We start from the raw sequence: 17,231 nt of genomic DNA, 5'->3' as shown, positions 1-17,231 counted from the left end.
AAATAATACTTAGAACCGGTTATCGTCTCTCTTTTTTCTTTCTGTTCGTTTCCATTTTCATTTCCGTTGATTTTCTTCGATATGAAACGGAATAAAGAAAAAAGAAGGCCAAAGGGAAAAGATTTTGCTATGATCGATCGAGAAAAAGAGGAAGAGAGCGTGCCATTTCGTTGATGAAAGTTCCAAGTTCCACGTAACATTGATCACATCGATTCACGCGGGCACTTTCGCGATTTCTTCTTCGGGAAAAGTGTGAAAAAGATACAAGAGAAAGAGAGTAGATCATCCCGTGAGCTATCTTTTTTTTTTTTTTTTCTTTTGCAAGCTTGATTCCGTGATCGATTTCTAGACGACGCCATAGAAAACAGCGTTACAACGCTGCTCGGGACACGTAGTTCTCGCCTGCGGATTAAAACTGCGTTCTCATCCCCCTTCCCGACAACCCCACCTTGCCCTACCCTTATGCCCATTTGGCAATTGAATTTTTTTTGTTGAGACTTTCGTTTTTCACGTATACATTTATTACACCACAGTTATTTGCTTGTTACGTGTCTGAACTTTTTGAGCATGGCATTTGCAGCGAGTGATTCCGTGTCGAACAATCAATTACCAATGCTGGCCGCGCAGAGATCTCGGTCAACGTGTTGTTTAAAATAGTATTATTTGTGGAATAACTAGCTAGTCAGTTGTCTACAAAGCAATGCTTTTAATTTCGAATACGCTCTTTGCCGAGCATATTCATGTTTCTGTAACTTGAGAAATTCGTGACGCATTTTCGTGACACATCATGCCGAAGACTCGGCAACGAACGCGTTAAAAATTGCAAGCTTTCCAAGGCGTTAAGAGCCGAATCGCAAAATTTAAACTTCTATAAAAATCCAAGCGAAAGGAAGAGATAAAGAGATATCTCATCGAACGCCAGTAATCGAGATGCCTGCGCGGTTAGTCCTGCTACGACCACGAGTGACGCATGTTCTTTTAGTTGGTATAATAATATTGGATGTAACCTTCCATGGTAAGCTTCGAACGTCGCTGCGACAACAAAGAAAGAAACCCATTCATCTAAACAGACAAAACGGAGAAATTTAAAAACCAACAACTAACCAAACACAAAAATCGAGCAACCTTCGAAGCTACCTTTATTTTACGTATAACCACACCACCGCCCACCCCAGAAAAGCTTGCAGAACACGTAAAACTAATCTCCGACTGCTTGTTCGCAGACGTAAGAAGAAATGTATCAGATACATGGGGGAGGGAGGAGACGGCGACGGCGAAGCGGACGGCGAAGGCGAGGACGATCATTCAGAGGACAACCTTGGCAGCGTGGGGGAGGCAGGCACTCCCGAAGATGACGAGTCTCTGAGCAGTCCCGGGGGTTTGTCTGCGTTGTCTAGTCTGGCTAGCCCGTCACTGGTGTTACCGTCGCCCTCGAGCCTAGCCAGCCCGTGTCCCTGCCCCTTGACGCCCCCGGTGCCGCCACCGCCTCTGTCCAACCATAGCAGCCAGACGCACAATCAGCCGGCGCAACCGCCGCCGCCGCACCGTAACCCGGTCGGTACCAATCCCCACGATATCAACAATCCCCTTAGCGTGAACCAACTGACCGGACAGTGTATAAAGAGTGAAGTGGTGTCGGCGCCGTCGGGCACGTCCAACCCGGCGATCAGTGTTACGTAGCCCCGGCCGGAACCACGTGACAAGTCTGTTGCTGGCACCGTCATTGCGTGTGTCCTCGACAACAGGGTCCGTGTACGTGTTGAACAAACGAGGTGCTGGACGATGTGGACGATTATTACTGTCGCGATCTGGGCGAGCACGAGCACGGAGAAAGCGGCGGTGTGCTGCCTCTTATCGAGATCACCTCTGATGGTTTTCTTCGTTGGGATCCTCGGCAAACAAGAATCCAGGTTACGAAGGATGTTGGAGGTGTTTAGAGAAGGTGCGCTTTGTACTTGGCCTGATCGGATAGAAGGTTGCAAGTCGAAGCGGAGGAGTGTCAGGTTGGAGGAGGATCGTCTTCGATGATGGAGGAAGGATGGTTTGATCGGCGACAGGGAGGAAGCTGGAGCTTTTTCTGGGGAATAGCGTTCAGCCTCGAGATGTTCGTTCGCCCGGGGCTTCACCCAGTTCCATGGAAACTGGGCAATGTGAGACGTTTACATGTGTAACGATGATGGTGTGAACGAACTGACGGACAATGCGAACAAACGATTGAGAATTTTGAGAAAAATACGATACAGAAATACTCAGGACCAAGTGTCTGGCTGTAGTCACCCACTCGAGAGAGAGAGCGAGAGAGAGAAAGAGAGAGAGAGAGAGAGAGATTGCTAGCGTGTTTCAAAGAGTGAGAGGCAGAATGGATCAGAGGATTGGTATGTATGAACGGGTGCGAGAGAAAAAAGGAGTGAGATATGCGTGAAAGGAGAATACAGGGTGGTGATAAAAGTGCGCGTGACACAGCTTGTAGTCCTTGTTACGTTGTGATGCCAATGACTGAGAGGTCATGTTCCTGTGCCAGGTACTATATTCTATAAAATAATTATACCGCAGACGTATAACTAAAGGTTAAACGAGCGAGCAAGAAAGAACGAAAGGGAAGTTTGAAGATATGTATGTATCGCGTATGCAAGGTAGAATGAAAGTACGATGAAAGGATGACGAAGAACAGTAAGAGAAGAGAACAAGAGGAATAGATGATGATGATGAGTCAAGAGAGCGGGACAGTTTTCTCATCATTGATTTTATTCAACCTCACGGTATCAAAATACCTATTCTTCTGTATGTAATTTGTTATTTTTTTAAAAGTCTATACACACACACACTGTGCGATTGATTAGCGTGTAAGATCTCTTTTCTCTCCTTATTTTTAACCGGGAAATCGTTCATCTTTTAAGTTCCCCCTTTTTTCTTTTTTTTTTTATATATATAAATCTATGAATACTTCACTCCATTATTTTCCGGTCCAACCATCCCTTTTTATAGTTTCTTGTGGATTGGCAGGTGGAAAATTGAATTCGTCTACGTATGATTCTCTAATTTACTTTTCTCGGTCGATCTCCATTGCATAATAATGATAATCAATTATTTAGAGAACTTTAAAAAGTCTCAGGAATCTTAACTCAACTTGACAATTAAACGAAGATTCTCCTTCGTGAACGATCTGTTTCGCTTTTCGATAACAATATCAATCTTCTATATTTACGTTCCTGTTAGAATAATATTAAATTCAAGGAACTAAATAATACGGAAAGATAAAAGTATATAAAGAAATGAAAGATTACGAGCGAACAAAGCCGAGCACAAGCCAGCGCGTGCTTTAGAGCTGTTAATCGACCAAGACAATAACTATGAGACTGTTCTGGCGTCGAACGCGTGAACCAGAGCTTCCATTAAAACGTGTCCGAGGGTAGCCTTGTGCTCGTCTCCGTTCCTCATTGATCGTTCACGATCGTTCACGATCGAGCCAGAAGGGGACAAAGATACACGCAGACGCGTTGCATTATTTATCAAGCGTCGTCCTGATCGAGCGAAGATCGTTTCTTCGCGCGTTCGCTTCTTCCCCTGACCAATCCGTTCCTCTTACTCTTCGCTTATATTCGTTTTTTCTTTTTATTTTATCTTTCTTTTCTTGATTTTTGTCTTATGATCTTCCGCGCCAGGAGTCGCATCGCCTCCGTAGGAAATTACAGAATTAATCAAACTTGATTCTTCGCGACATACCTCATTGGAACGAAGAAAATTTTCTGTAAAAAGCAAATTATAATTTTATTTCTTTTTTTTTTTATTTTCGTTTATTTCTTTTCTTGTCTCCCACTTTTTAATTTTCAAATGGACAGAGATCGAAGATCTTTCTCCGATCTATTCTTGCATAGAAGAGAAAGCGTTCTATTAAAGAAAAGTTTGTTTAGAAAATTTCTAAATGCATGGACAATGGAAATTACGAAAATTCATCGATATTATTTAATGATTGTGATTATGGTATGATTAAATGTTTGTTCATCCGGATGGTTGGAACGATGAGTTTCCGCTGTGCTTTCTTTTGCCTCATTATTTTAATGACGTGTTGTTTTTATGTGTAATTAAGCGGCGATGTCCATTGTTGTTGTATAGCGGAACGATTAAAAGAGAAAGAAAAATATTTTAGCCGATCGAGCGACCGTTTTTCTTTTTTTCGTGTTTTCAAATATTTTTTCTGTATTATTCCTTTTTTTTCTTCTTTCTTTTAATCGGGCTTTTGCGTTTCTCTTTGAATCCTTGTTACTGTGAAATAATGGCGCGAACCGATTCGTGAATTTTATATACGTCTCTGCACACATCGCGACGACATGTTTGTATATCTCGTTTTATATCGTCATTTTGTTTCTGTACTTTTCCGTATTGTAATCGAGATTCACCGACGATCATCGTTATTCGTGTGCAAGAGAAAGAGGCTGACCGTTGCACAATGTTACGTTTGCGTTTTCATAGGTCTCTTTTTTTTTTACTTTTATCTTTTCGATAAAGCTGGTTGTGATTTGGTTTTATTTACAATGATCATGAATTAAAGATCCCTTTTCTGTTCGTTCAACTTTACAATCAACATTTTAAATGTTATTTTAATTTGAACAACCTTGATTCAGTTTCAATAAATTAATCAACAATTCTGCGAAATTATTAATCTCCGGAAGCTATTCAAAGATATTTCCATTGTTCTCTTTATCGTATACCATGTAGCCTGGAAATATCGAATCCTCGGTGTAATCTCTTTCATATTTCTTATAAAAGGAGTTTAGATAAAAATGTAAGAAGAAAATCAGATGTGACGAGATAAAGACGAAAAGGATGAAACGAAGAAATGAAGCACGCGCCGAATAAGAGAGAAATTGCACTCCCGGAAAACTATCGAACATTTGTTTCTTTTTCCCCTTTTTTTCTCTCGTGCGTTTTCATTAGCGGTGCAGCTCTTATGTACATAAGATATAGATACGTTTGTTTAAAGGTGCATTTGTTACGTCTAATGGGAATGTGCAATGGAGGACTGTAACGATGAAGAAGACGAAGAAGAAGAAGAAGAAGAAGAAGAAGAGAAAGAAGACGTAGACGAGGAAGAAAAAAAAGAGATGCGTTATGTCGAAGTCTCGCGAGCGTATGTTTTAAAAGGAAAATAAGAAAAAGTGCGCGACAAAGAGAGAGAGAGAATGAAAGTGTATGTGTGTGTACGTATGCGTAAAACGAAAAGTAACGTTAAAAGGAACATTTTTCCTTTCTTTCTTTTCCTTTCTTCACTGTACCTCATTTTGTTTCTTCCTTTTTATTTTTTTTTTTTATACATGTATATGTTCTTCTCTATTTCCACGTTTTTCTTCTCGATAAAAATCTTGACTGAAGCGACCACAATTAATGCCTGTATAGCGAGAACGTAAGATAAAAAGCTTGTAATACGCGTCGACCGAACATTTAAACTTGAAACGTGCCATAACGACATCATGCCAATATTATAACGATAATACAATACTTTTTTACGATTTACGATCCGTTTTCGAACCTCTAGAAGCCTCTGTCAGTCGTGTACGAAACGGTTGTTTCTGCGTTCACCACGGGTCTGCGCCTCTTGGTTCTTTTGCCGTGTTTTTACCTCGGCCACCGATTTCTTCTCTCCCTTCATTGCCTCGTTCCCACTCGATCGCGAACGCCTCTGCACGCGATCCTTACATTCTAGCGTCACGAATCATGAAGACTCTTCGAGATCCAGCCACGATCCTCGGCTACCGTGCTCTGTAAATTGATAAATGCTGTCTAATATTCCTAGAGGCTGATCCAAGGTTTTGCATAGTTCGACGAACCATCGTGAGATTTTGAACACGAATCTCTGTCGATGATATTTACCGATTAAATCTCTATATAGCTGGTTCGTGCTGAAACCGGACAGTGAAGATCGATTGCCGTTTCTCATTTTAAACTGGAAATTAAAAAGTAGTGGTTGCGATAAATATATTGCGTTTGTACATGACGATACGTAAATGAAATAAGTTTTGAAAAATGTAGACGTATGTTCGCGCAATTTCTCTTCTCACTGAATAGTTTTCAAATTCTCAAATAAATTCTCAAATTTGATCGCAATAAATGACAAAAGCTTACCGTATTACGTACGAATAACCAAGACAGTCAAAAGCATGCTTTCCTAGAGATATCATAAATTTCGATCGCAAAGAGTTGTACTATCCTCGAAACATAGAGATGTTGTATTCAATTTTCAGAAACAGAGATATCTTGTAATTTATATTCTTTGAGTATTAAGTTTCAATATTTCAATCCTATGGAATGAAAGGAATGATCTTCCGATTTTCAATTTTGTCAAAAAAAAAAAGAATTCAATATTTATGTCGAACATACTTGGAGGCTAAGAGAACAATAGAATCGACAGCTAGAAAACGGTTTGAATCGCGTATCGAGATACGATCGAGCGGACGAGGCTTCAAACGAACAAGTACGGGCAAGGACGACCAGCGGTTCACGGAACGATCGCGAGAAAGAAAGAAAGAGAGAAAGCTATCGAGCGAGCAAGAAAAGGACTACCGATTGTACTGACAGACGTTAGCCACAAAGAAAAAGACTCGTTAATCCGTGTGATGTATTATTCCGTGTGTATATCGCGTGTATGTATGCGTGCGTGTGTGCATGAGACGATGACTGGTGTGCGCGAAAAACCGAGTTACGGGGGCAGAGATCATCCATGAACGTGTAGACGCTCGTTTTCAACGGCAGATAGAAAAGCATTTAAACGCATTTCCTCGTTGAACGACGAGAGAATTACACTTGTAACCGCGACACATTGTCCATAATATCGTCCTGACTACCGCGCATTCGTTCCATGATCCGTTTATTCGTTCTCTCTATGGTGATACCATAAATAATCTATCGAAAAAGATCTACCATGAATACATTGTGCGCAATTTGAAGTCAGTTTTACTCGTGGTAAACAGGCGAATCGATGGGAAAAACGGGTGGACAGTCAGGACGATTATTTTTACCGAATCAAAACCCGCGAGTCTGTCGTTTATTCGAATTCTGCCCTCGAAACTCGGCGTTAATTCACTTTGCGAGGAACGAGACGACGTCACGAGGGTCCGTCGTGACCCCCACGAGTGGTCAGGGACGAGGAAGCTATCCCTCATAGGTAACATTTTAAGAAAAAAATAAGGAGGAGATGGAGAGAACGTGTTCGTGAAACGAAAGAATGTTAGATAGGAGCGTGATAAATGTGGAATAGCTTCCGGGATCCGCTTGTAAACACGGCCTACAGACCACGTGAGAAACGTCATACGAAAAGTCACTCGGGAACGCCCTAACTGCTAGCGATTATGAATCGTGTTTCTTCTTTTTCATGGCGAGGAAAAGGAAGAAAGTTCAGGCGCGGTTAGGCTCGTCTCGCTTCAAGGAGTGCTTGTAACATATTGTAAAGTATCACCGACAGTTCTCAGCTGCGTTGTACAGTGTTTTCTAAGTATCTAGTTTATATAGCGTGTAATTGAAGAGGATACATTGTATTTACACTAAATAAGTGATCTGTATCAAATTCATTCTCGTATAGCCTGTACTCCTACTCATTGTAGATGCTAAAAGTGATTTGTGTCATAAAGAAACCTATAAATAAAATTAGCAATTTGAGAATGTTGTCGACCGCGTCGATTTATTGTCTGTTTTCACCTTTACTTGCCCGTTCTTCGCGTCCAAGTCAGTGTGGCTGCTAAAGACGCAAGTGTCTCGCTTGGGAAAATGTTTCCAAGTATGTAATTACATACTAATCGTGTTTCTGATCGAGAGTGGTTTTGAAATGACATTACACGGCTTGATTGATTTTTGGACAAAGAACGGTTTAACACGTAACGGGATACAACTTTGATACGATTCTAGAGAAATTATCGGTTCTATCTTGGAGTTTCAAGGATAAGCGAGGCGTACCGGTTTCTCTAGACCGATGCTCGCATTGAACTGCGATGAAACTTCGTTTTCGATTATATTATTGAACAGTTGGTGGAAAACCAGGAAAGAAGAAGCAAAGAATGGAATGAAAATTAAATAAAAAGTACTAGTCTTCCGAAAATTCTTGTTTTTCTTCAAAGAATACCTCATCGTTGTTAGCTACCATAGCACGATATTTTTTTTTTTTTTTTTGAACCATAAATATGAATTTTATAAATGTGTTCAATTTATAAAATTATCGAATTAATAAATAAAAGAGAACTTAATAAAATGTTTCACGAATGTAAAGGATTAATAATCAATCCGATTTATTCAAAACATATTCCAAACATGAATGTGAAGAACAGAAGACTGAACCTTTATTACGATATAGCTAAACAAATTTCCCATTTAAAACCAAAAACAGGACAAAAATAGGTAATTCTCATCATTGAATACACTTGGGCGGACATTGGGTCTTTGCGTCTGAGAAAAAGTACAAGCTCAGCACATTCACAGCGTTCAAAGTGTACACGTTCGGTGTCTTCAAGTTGCAATTAGTTACAAACACCTTGGCCATGTTCATAATATTTTCACACTTCATCACACAGGCCGCACCATCGAAACTGGGCCTTCCCTGATCATCTCTGGCGCAAGGATCAAATAGATAAAACTTGCCATAATGCTGCATCACTGCGACCGCCATATTATTTGTATGAAGAATCCCAGCACAATTCGATCGGAAGAACATGGCCAAAGACTCAGACAAATCAAAGGTATGCAGCAATCCAGCTGTAGTATGATTATGAATATGTATCGTAGCTCTAAAATCCCCAACAATGAAGACAGTCAACAATTCACTGGGAGATAAGTTCCTGTTCCCTGAAAGTGTGGCTCGTACACTGTCCGAATGTAATAAATCTCCGTATCTCAAAATAGCGTCGATTAATTCAGGTGTCCAGGTAGATGGCACGTGAAGAAGACCAACCACAATAGCCACGGCAGCGATTGCTGTACTTTGGAAGCCTCTTGTATCCGTACTCCAAATTCTATGATGCATGTGCAACGTACCACGAAGAACGCTCAGCTCTTCATCCACGATATTATATTCTGTAACTGTCTCCACATCCAACGTAGTATTCTTCTTCGCCCCTACCATTGGAATTACTGGAATTGGCGGGCCTGTGCAGTCGAAATATGGTCTGAAACCAGCTGGACATGGTAAAGGTTCGATCATGGCGGTCTTGATAATAACTCTACAGATCTCGTAATGACCATACTTTTCTTGTTCGTCGATGTTAGCGAATAAAACCTCGTAAAGTGGTTCTAAGCAAGCGAACCACATGACGCACGAGGTACCATAGAAATCTTGGAGACCCTGATCGCTTCGTGCACGAGGATCGTACATAAAGTAGACGCCCATATCTTTCCAAATAGCCACTGCTCCACGATCAGTCACCACGATTCCAGCACGATTTTTCTCAAAGAACAGAGGTACACCCTGTTCGAGAAGTATCGGTGGTGGAGGTGGAGCTCGAACCCTTTGAGGTCTTCTACTCCTGGTTTTTCTAGTTCTAGCTCGCCTCGTTCGCTTTCCCTTCTTCTTCTTCTTGTCCTCAGGATCCGGCGGAGGAATCGCGACTATTCCAGCCACTGTTCCTGATTCTATATCGGCTGTCAAAATATTAACTCCTACGTAGAACACTCTGATAATGTCTTTCGGTTTCACACGAATTATCGTTGGCTTTGCTTTTTTCGTTTCTCTGTGAACATTGATGCCCATGGCTAAAATTTCATCCATAGTCTTCTTCGTCCAAGTGACTGGGTTCTTCACTACAGACATCCCTAGAGCAACGACGCAATTCGCGGCTTCCTGTTTGTTTCTTAATTGTTCAGGGAAGATCTCGTCACCTTGATGATAACTTCCTCTTAAAATTGCTCGAGCTTCGCCACGAACTCTTCTGTAAGCGTTCAAAGGTGGCAGATTCGAAGGACGAACAGCAGAACTAGGGTCGAACTTCCACGGTGGAAGCTTGTTCCAATTGACCACGTCGATAGCAATCATTTCATAGTCGCCTTCGCTTCCTAAGAAGTTCTGAAGATACTCTATAAGAGTGGCAATGTTAGTAAAACGTAACACTTTGGGTCTCACTAGTACTGTCTCGTCTGAAGTGGTCGTCCAATCTGGTATCAAAGCATAGTAATCGTTGTTGAATTTCCAAAGAGCAATATTTCTGTTCGGACTGATAGTCAGCGCGCCTGACTTGTACTTAGAGAAGAAGTTAGTTATCCCAGTCTTTAAATCTTGAACTTTAGGTGGCTTGGCTGTCAGACTCCCAGCTTCGACGCAGTCTTTGATGCTTAAATTTATTCGACGAGACGAAAGGAAAAACTCTGTCATAATATCATTGATCCTTGGAATGGTACCCCCTCCAAGTCTATCTACACATTTTGAGTGTAGTTTGTCTCCAGTCACTATAACCTCATCGAGCACAGCTTGCGTCCAGTATCTCGGTTCATATACTTTCGCAAACACAATGGCCATCACAGCAATGGCAGCGGTTTGGTTGTTTCGATTGACTCTCTCGAACTTCATATCGTCCATACCAATTGTGCCATCGATGGTCCATACGCCTTCTGTCATTTTAGGGAAATGATACCACGGATTGTCTCCTGAACTCGGCTTCGCTGGACGTTCTTCTTCAGCTACGCGTGTCTCGTATGCGTTATCCAGGCTGACCACGTCCAAAGTGAAATCTTCACCGGTAGCAACCGCTGTAATTGCGTTAGCGAGTGACTCTATGTCGGTGAACCACATTACAGCAGCAGTGCCGTCTCTTTCGCGAGGCTCTCCTCGAGTATCTCTTCCTTTAGGATCCATCGTGAAGAATACTTCGCCTTCTCTCCAAATAGGCATTATTACGTGATCTTGCCTAAATATTCCCATAGCGTTCATTTCAAAGAAAGTCTCCAATTGCGACTGTAGATCAGTTACCTTGCCAGTAACAGTGTCTTCTTCGAGGCTAACGTATATTCTATTCACTCCAACAGCGAAATCTTCGCTAATTTCACTAGGGATAAGATAAGTTCTTGGAGTCTCTTCCTCCTCTGCTCCTTCTGGAAGATTCTCTAAATTGTCTGTAGTAATCTTATCACCTATTTTAAGAATATCGTCCACCACTTCTCTGTACCATAAATGAGGATTATATAGTTTGGTCATTCCTAATGTTGCCAAGGCACTTCCAGCCTGCTGTTTGTCTCTAGTTTGCCTTTTAAACATCACCTCGTTAGCTTGATTGAAACTCCCTAGTAAGATAGCTCCATTGTCACCCATGTTGAAATAATTGTTCAAATCAGGCTTCACTGGAATCTGTTTGTCTGCTTCAACTTCTTCTTCGGTCATTTCTTGACCTATAGAAACGACTTTCATATTATGAATGGCGAATTCGTTGTTTGTTTCTGAATCCTGGCCGGCATTCGTTTCGATTATACTCGCCAGAACAGACAGATCCAAAGTTCGAATTACACAGGCTGCGTTCTCTTCATCTTCCATTTCATCGATTAACCATAAACCCTGCTTGTTTCGAGGATTAGGATCGAAACAGTAATACACGTTCTGTGGGACCATTTCGTCCTTTTCTTTTACTTCTTCTTCAACTTTCCACACGGCCACGCTCATATTCTTCACGTCAACGATTCCATACTGATACTCTTCGAAAAATTGGTTTAAAGCTGAGACCAAATTTGGAACATCGGAATCGGCTGGTGAAGTCAAGTCTCCAACAACAGTTCCTTCTTCCACATCAATTTTTACCTTTCTATTTTTAAAGTACAGATTCTTCTTCAAATTTGGCACGAAGAAATATCGTTCAACATCTTCACCAACTTCCATAAGCGGATTACACCAATTGTAATAAGCGTCTCCTTCTCTAACTACGGTGTCAACGATCTCGTTGGTCCATTTCGCGGGCGGTGTTTCCCTAGCAGCAACTAAAGCTATCACTGGCATAGCCAGTCCCTGAATTCCTCTACTTTCGTCCTCAAAGCCTTCGTCGTCGTTTGATATAGTTCCCTGAAGAACCCACGTTTCTCCTGGCGTTCCCGGCTGGAAATCGTGCCACGGTCTGGTTCCAGGAACGTCATCTGGAATTGTAATATGTCTGATGGTAAAACGATCGTTTTTCTTCGCCTGTTCCAAATTTTTCAAAAATAAAGCAGCCAACGCGTCGGTAGTAGGGAATCTTATCACACAACAGTTGCCCTTTTTCTTTTGAGAATTCTCAGCCTTGGCGCCTTTCCCACCCTTTTCCTCTCGAATCCTAACACCAATCACGTCACACTGGCGAGGATCAAACATATAGAAACAATCATCTTGACTCCAAATCGCCACGGACATGGAAGAAGATTCAATTACTCCTTCTGTATTAACCAGAAAGAATTCTTCCAAAGCTTGTCTCAGATTCAACACAGTTGGTATCTTGGAAGAGATCGTTCCAGTGACCGTGATCAAATCTACGTCTATAACCAATTTTCTCCCTTCTAATTCGATTTTGATATCGTTCAAATCAGGAGCAGTCATATTTTTCATCATTGGCTTGGCAGACTTCACCTCGGCGTACAAAATATCGCCCAAAGCCAATATTTCGTCTAACTTTGGCCTTAACCACGTTTTTACCGGGTGAACCTTCTTCATGGCGATAGCCAGAACACAGTTTGCTACATTCTGAGCTCCTTTGCCTTTGTACATCTCACTGTGCTCGTGAGTCAGCCCGTGGAGAATCGCCATAGAACCCGGAAGCTCCCTAAACGTCGATGGTACGTTCACGTGCATGTCCTCGTAACTGTAACCAGTATCAAATTTATTCTGATCTACGAGAGGATCTGTTGCAAAACGCTTATCAATACTGTAGTTCGAAATGGTAATTTGTAAAGGTTCTCTATGAATCTTAGCTGCTACAACAACCTGCTTCTTCTGTCCCTTTGGTACCGGTTTGGTGCAGTCCATTTTATTCTCATCGATGTCGACAGGATTGATAGTTCTTAAAACGCTTCTATCGACGTACAAGCTGCTCGGTAAACGATCAATATATCCACGACCTACTTCGGTGACCTTCAACACAGTCACCTTGTCGATGCAATATCTGGAATCGTATCTCTGGTCCATACTCTTGAGGAAATGATCGCGAATATCGTTCAGACATTTGAATCTCATGACACAGGCTACACCATCTGGATGGTGAACACCTTCCTCGTCACAGGGTGCTGGATCAAAGAATAAAAAACCGATTTCAGGATGACGCCACATGGCCATAGATGTTCCTTGAGCTGTGATTACTCCCGCGTCATTATTCTGAAAGAACTTTTGCAATCCATCCGCAAAGTCCGGACAACCGACAGCTTCACTCAACAAGTTTCCATAAATTCCTGTCTCTTCTACGCAGACTAAGACTTTGTAATTGGAAATGTAGAATTCTGGATGGACAAGACTGGCTTTCATATATTCGTTATCTTTTACGTGATTTCTCATTACGCTGGTACGGAACACTTTGTCTCCGTATTCCAACACTTGGTCTACGTATTCTTTCACCCATTCTTTCGGCTCGAATAAACGGCCATAGACGATAGCTACGATCGATGCTGGAGCAGCTTGACGACCACGGCTTCTGTATTTGAAGTGGCGATCGTTCATCGCGTAAGAACCACGAAGGATCGCAGAGTTCGGCGTCAAAACACGGAATTTATGCCATCGTCTGCCAAAATCGAAGCGTGCTGGCTTTTTCTTTTTTGGAAGAGCGTCACCCTCGCCGGATGTCCCCGGTCCACCCTTCATCCCTGCCTTCTTCTCTGCCGCCGTGTCCGTCATGTTGTTTCTGAATTTATTTTATCGGAATACTTATTAAAATAATTCTCTTTCTATTATTAAAATAATATTCGCATTTCGTTGAAATTTCTACGATAATTTTCCTAACCAATACATAATTAAGAGATGAAAATTGAAAATGACGAGTAACTTGCCTGATAGTACTACTTTATATAAGACCAATTTTAGTATAAATTTCGAATAATATTCATCTTTAACAAATCAGAATGAGTCGACGAACGTGGAAGGTTTATTGTAAATTTTTACTTGAAAATTTTCCTTATACATGTCTGAAAAAGATTGCTGTCACGAAGAACGTGAATGAAAAAAGGGATGAAAATCGGAATTGATATCGATAGTCAATCGATAAGGAATAAGAGACGACAAAAAGAAGGATCTATTGTCTTATAAAATTTATTATAAGTCTTCTTAGTCGCTTCACAATCTCGAGGATACTTTATTCGTTACGAAACAGTATATATATATATATATATATATATATATATATATATATATATATATATATATATATATATATATATATATATATATATATATATCTTGTGGTATAAAATTATTTGTGTTCGACTTACCTGATAAGCACCTTACTGCTTCTTTCTAAGAACAGGCGCACAATACACACAATATAGAGAAATATTTTAACATATAATATAATACAAATAAAAATGTGAGAAAACGTATGAAACCCAAAAATTTCCAAATATAAAATTTGCTAGTCTTTGAAGCTTCCGCATACTATAAAAAAGGTACAAAATTATTTGCTTGCGTTTATAAATTCGAACGAAATATATCAATAGCGAATTGGAGTATATCAATGAATTATTTTTTCATTTCTTTTTTCTTTACTATAGGTCATTGATGCAGAAAAGCGGCCGTTGCAAAGTATATACCTGGAATTTATTACATCAACATATGAAAAAACGTAATAAATATTATAAATATAGAATATAAAGTACAAAGTAAAATCGATCAACTTGCTTTCGTATTTATTGTTACACGCTGCATGGATTCATGCAATGACGTAGTGTCCTCGGTTCTCCTTCACAATTGAACAATCTTGAAGACATAATAGTAATAATAATAAAATTAATAATAATGATAGTAATAATGATAATAATAATCATTATACTTATGACAATAATAATATTTATATATATATATATTCTTTTTTTTTTCGTTATGTACATACGACCTATAGATCATCGACAACGGAAACCAAGGTTGTACATATTTATCAGCCATAATCATCAATCGTTGATTAATCACGAATAGAATAGGATTCGTATTGATATTTTGTATACAGGCACAGAGAGAGACAGAGAAAGAAACACGAATAAATTCGCGAGTCATTGAATAAGCCTATAATTTAATCGTCATCAGAAATGTTTCACTTAGATCGATGAACAAAATTGTTATTTTGATTCGTTTAAATCCCGATCGAAATATTCGGATCGCGATTCATGGGCAGAAGCTTTCTTTTCAACTATAATTTTTTTTATATTTACAACATATATATATATATAATATGTATACGCTTAACTGATCTAATAGGATTATTGTAACAAGTTACCAAAAAATATCTACACAGTAAAAATATAGATATATATATATATATATATGTATATACATATATAAACGCACATACACAGTATGTCGCTTGCTCGCGCTCGCGCTCGCGCACGCGTACGTGCATATTCGTATCTGCTTCTTTCTTCCTCCCTTTCTTTCTTTCTTTTTTTCTTTCTTTTTTCTTTCTTTAATTCTTTTTTTCCTTTCTTTCTATCTTCTCCTTCTCTCCCATCATTCTTTGATACAACAGTTTAGACTTTCTCTATAATTATCCTGACTCCCTTCCATTCACTCAAGAAGCGTACATATACATATATACCATCTTTTGTCTTTTTCTTTTTACATTTACCCACTTATCATGTGTGCGTGTAACATCATGTATCCCCTCACCCGAGTTTGCGTACGTATAGACGCATCTACGAACACGTGCATCATGGAGCACATTATAACGCGCGTAAATACGTGATACACTCGATGAATCGTTTACTTTTTTTCTGTTTGGCTGATTCGATTGCGCTTATTAATATCTTTCTGGCAGATCGTGACGCGGTTACTCTACTGCTCTAACTTGGACTGACATCGCTTTCTCCTCATAATATCAGAGACTCGTGGTATCTTTAGTCTATGCAAGTTTCGTTCATGTATTATCAGTATTTATCTGTACATATGTATTAGTTTCCAAGCATGTCCGCCCAAAAAAGAACAACGACGAGATATTTTGCAAACGTATTTAGATATAATAGGCATAGTTCACACGTACGATAATCAGCGTTTAAGATTTCTGTTGACAATTACACGCTACGTGGTCTCTATGTAATAAATCGTTTCAATGGCCCGTGTATATCTATGCACACGTCCAAAAATATATATGTATGCCTGAACGATTCGTTTTGTCTTTTTTTTTTCTTTTTTTTCTCTTTTTTCTTGTTGTTTTTCAAGTTTAATAACATCGTCGAGAATATTGCGTCACTTAAAAGTATCGCTAAGAACCACATTTAATCTTATTAAAATATATATGTATATTCGATACTCGCATCTATACGAGTGTTTTAATCCCCTACGGTCCATTGTATGTCATTACTATCAATTTCTCAATCGTAATTTTAGAAAGCACCACATTTGGTAAAACGACTTAGAGAACCGGAAGATTCTATAAATTTCATTTAAATAAAGCAGACCATAGAGGGTTAAGGAGAAATATCAATGGCTGCAATGGGCACGTTATGCGAATCGTTTCACGAATATGTCTCGTTCCACGATCGTAAACTAGCACAACGACAACTCATGTCTTTTCTTTTTTTTTTTTTCGTTTATCATCACAGACGGAAAGAGACTTAATTATATAAGGGCCAATAAATTCTATTCAATTCATCCCACTCTGACTATTCTTTTTCGCAAAATGTCTTTTTTCTCTCTTTTGTTCTTCTTCTTCTCGTCGGTCGACCGTCAAATTCGTTCGACCGCGCGCGCATCGAAACGGAAAAAGAGTTATGAAACGAGAAACAGGATCATCGGCCATACGTGTGGTTGTTCGCATCCACTTCGAAAGATGTTACGCACTACGAACGTGCGTTACTGGAACGCTGACAATTCAGGCAACGGATAACGAGATCTTTGCACGAGCATTAACAATAAATCGCGTGTGCAGAAGACAACAAATCGCCGGCAATATCACTTAAACTATTCACAGACTTCACAAGTTTAACGCTTTCAATCACGACGAAGAATAATTTCCTATCACTCTTCCATCGTGCAATTATTTTCTCTGCCTTTATACAGATAATTGAGATTCGTTAAAACGTTCTTCGTTTACGTCCCTACATGGCTCAGTAGAGAT

At 39.9% G+C, this 17,231-nt stretch overlaps 2 protein-coding genes across 6 annotated transcripts in view; one reads left to right on the top strand and one right to left on the bottom strand.

Moving 5' to 3' along the window:
* The window catches only part of LOC126867287 (protein pangolin, isoforms A/H/I/S), a 283,374-nt gene extending 275,717 nt beyond the window's left edge, over nucleotides 1-7,657 (top strand). For 3 of the 5 annotated variants that reach the window (XM_050621586.1, XM_050621582.1, XM_050621583.1), the window contains one exon: nucleotides 1,224-7,657. In XM_050621586.1, the coding sequence (XP_050477543.1) occupies nucleotides 1,224-1,680 (457 nt within the window). In that variant the 3' untranslated portion in view covers nucleotides 1,681-7,657. The remainder of the gene's footprint in view (nucleotides 1-1,223) is intronic. The other 2 variants (XM_050621584.1, XM_050621585.1) reach the window with 1 other exon arrangement.
* Nucleotides 5,291-14,327, bottom strand: LOC126867277 (uncharacterized). The gene has a single exon (XM_050621556.1). The coding sequence runs from the start codon at nucleotides 13,805-13,807 to the stop codon at nucleotides 8,393-8,395; it is 5,415 nt and encodes a 1,804-aa protein (XP_050477513.1). The 5' UTR covers nucleotides 13,808-14,327; the 3' UTR covers nucleotides 5,291-8,392.
* Nucleotides 14,328-17,231: the final 2,904 nt, after the last annotated feature.

This window comes from Bombus huntii, chromosome 7, assembly GCF_024542735.1.
Source record: "Bombus huntii isolate Logan2020A chromosome 7, iyBomHunt1.1, whole genome shotgun sequence".
Lineage (NCBI taxonomy): Eukaryota > Metazoa > Arthropoda > Insecta > Hymenoptera > Apidae > Bombus > Bombus huntii.
The sequence above is the reverse complement of the archived record's forward strand: the minus strand, read 5'-3'. Positions and strand labels throughout refer to the sequence as shown.

Coding starts and splice junctions, on each gene's coding strand:
- LOC126867277 (XM_050621556.1), bottom strand. CDS start 13,807: ATGACGGACACGGCGGCAGAGAAGAAGGCAGGGATGAAGGGTGGACCG.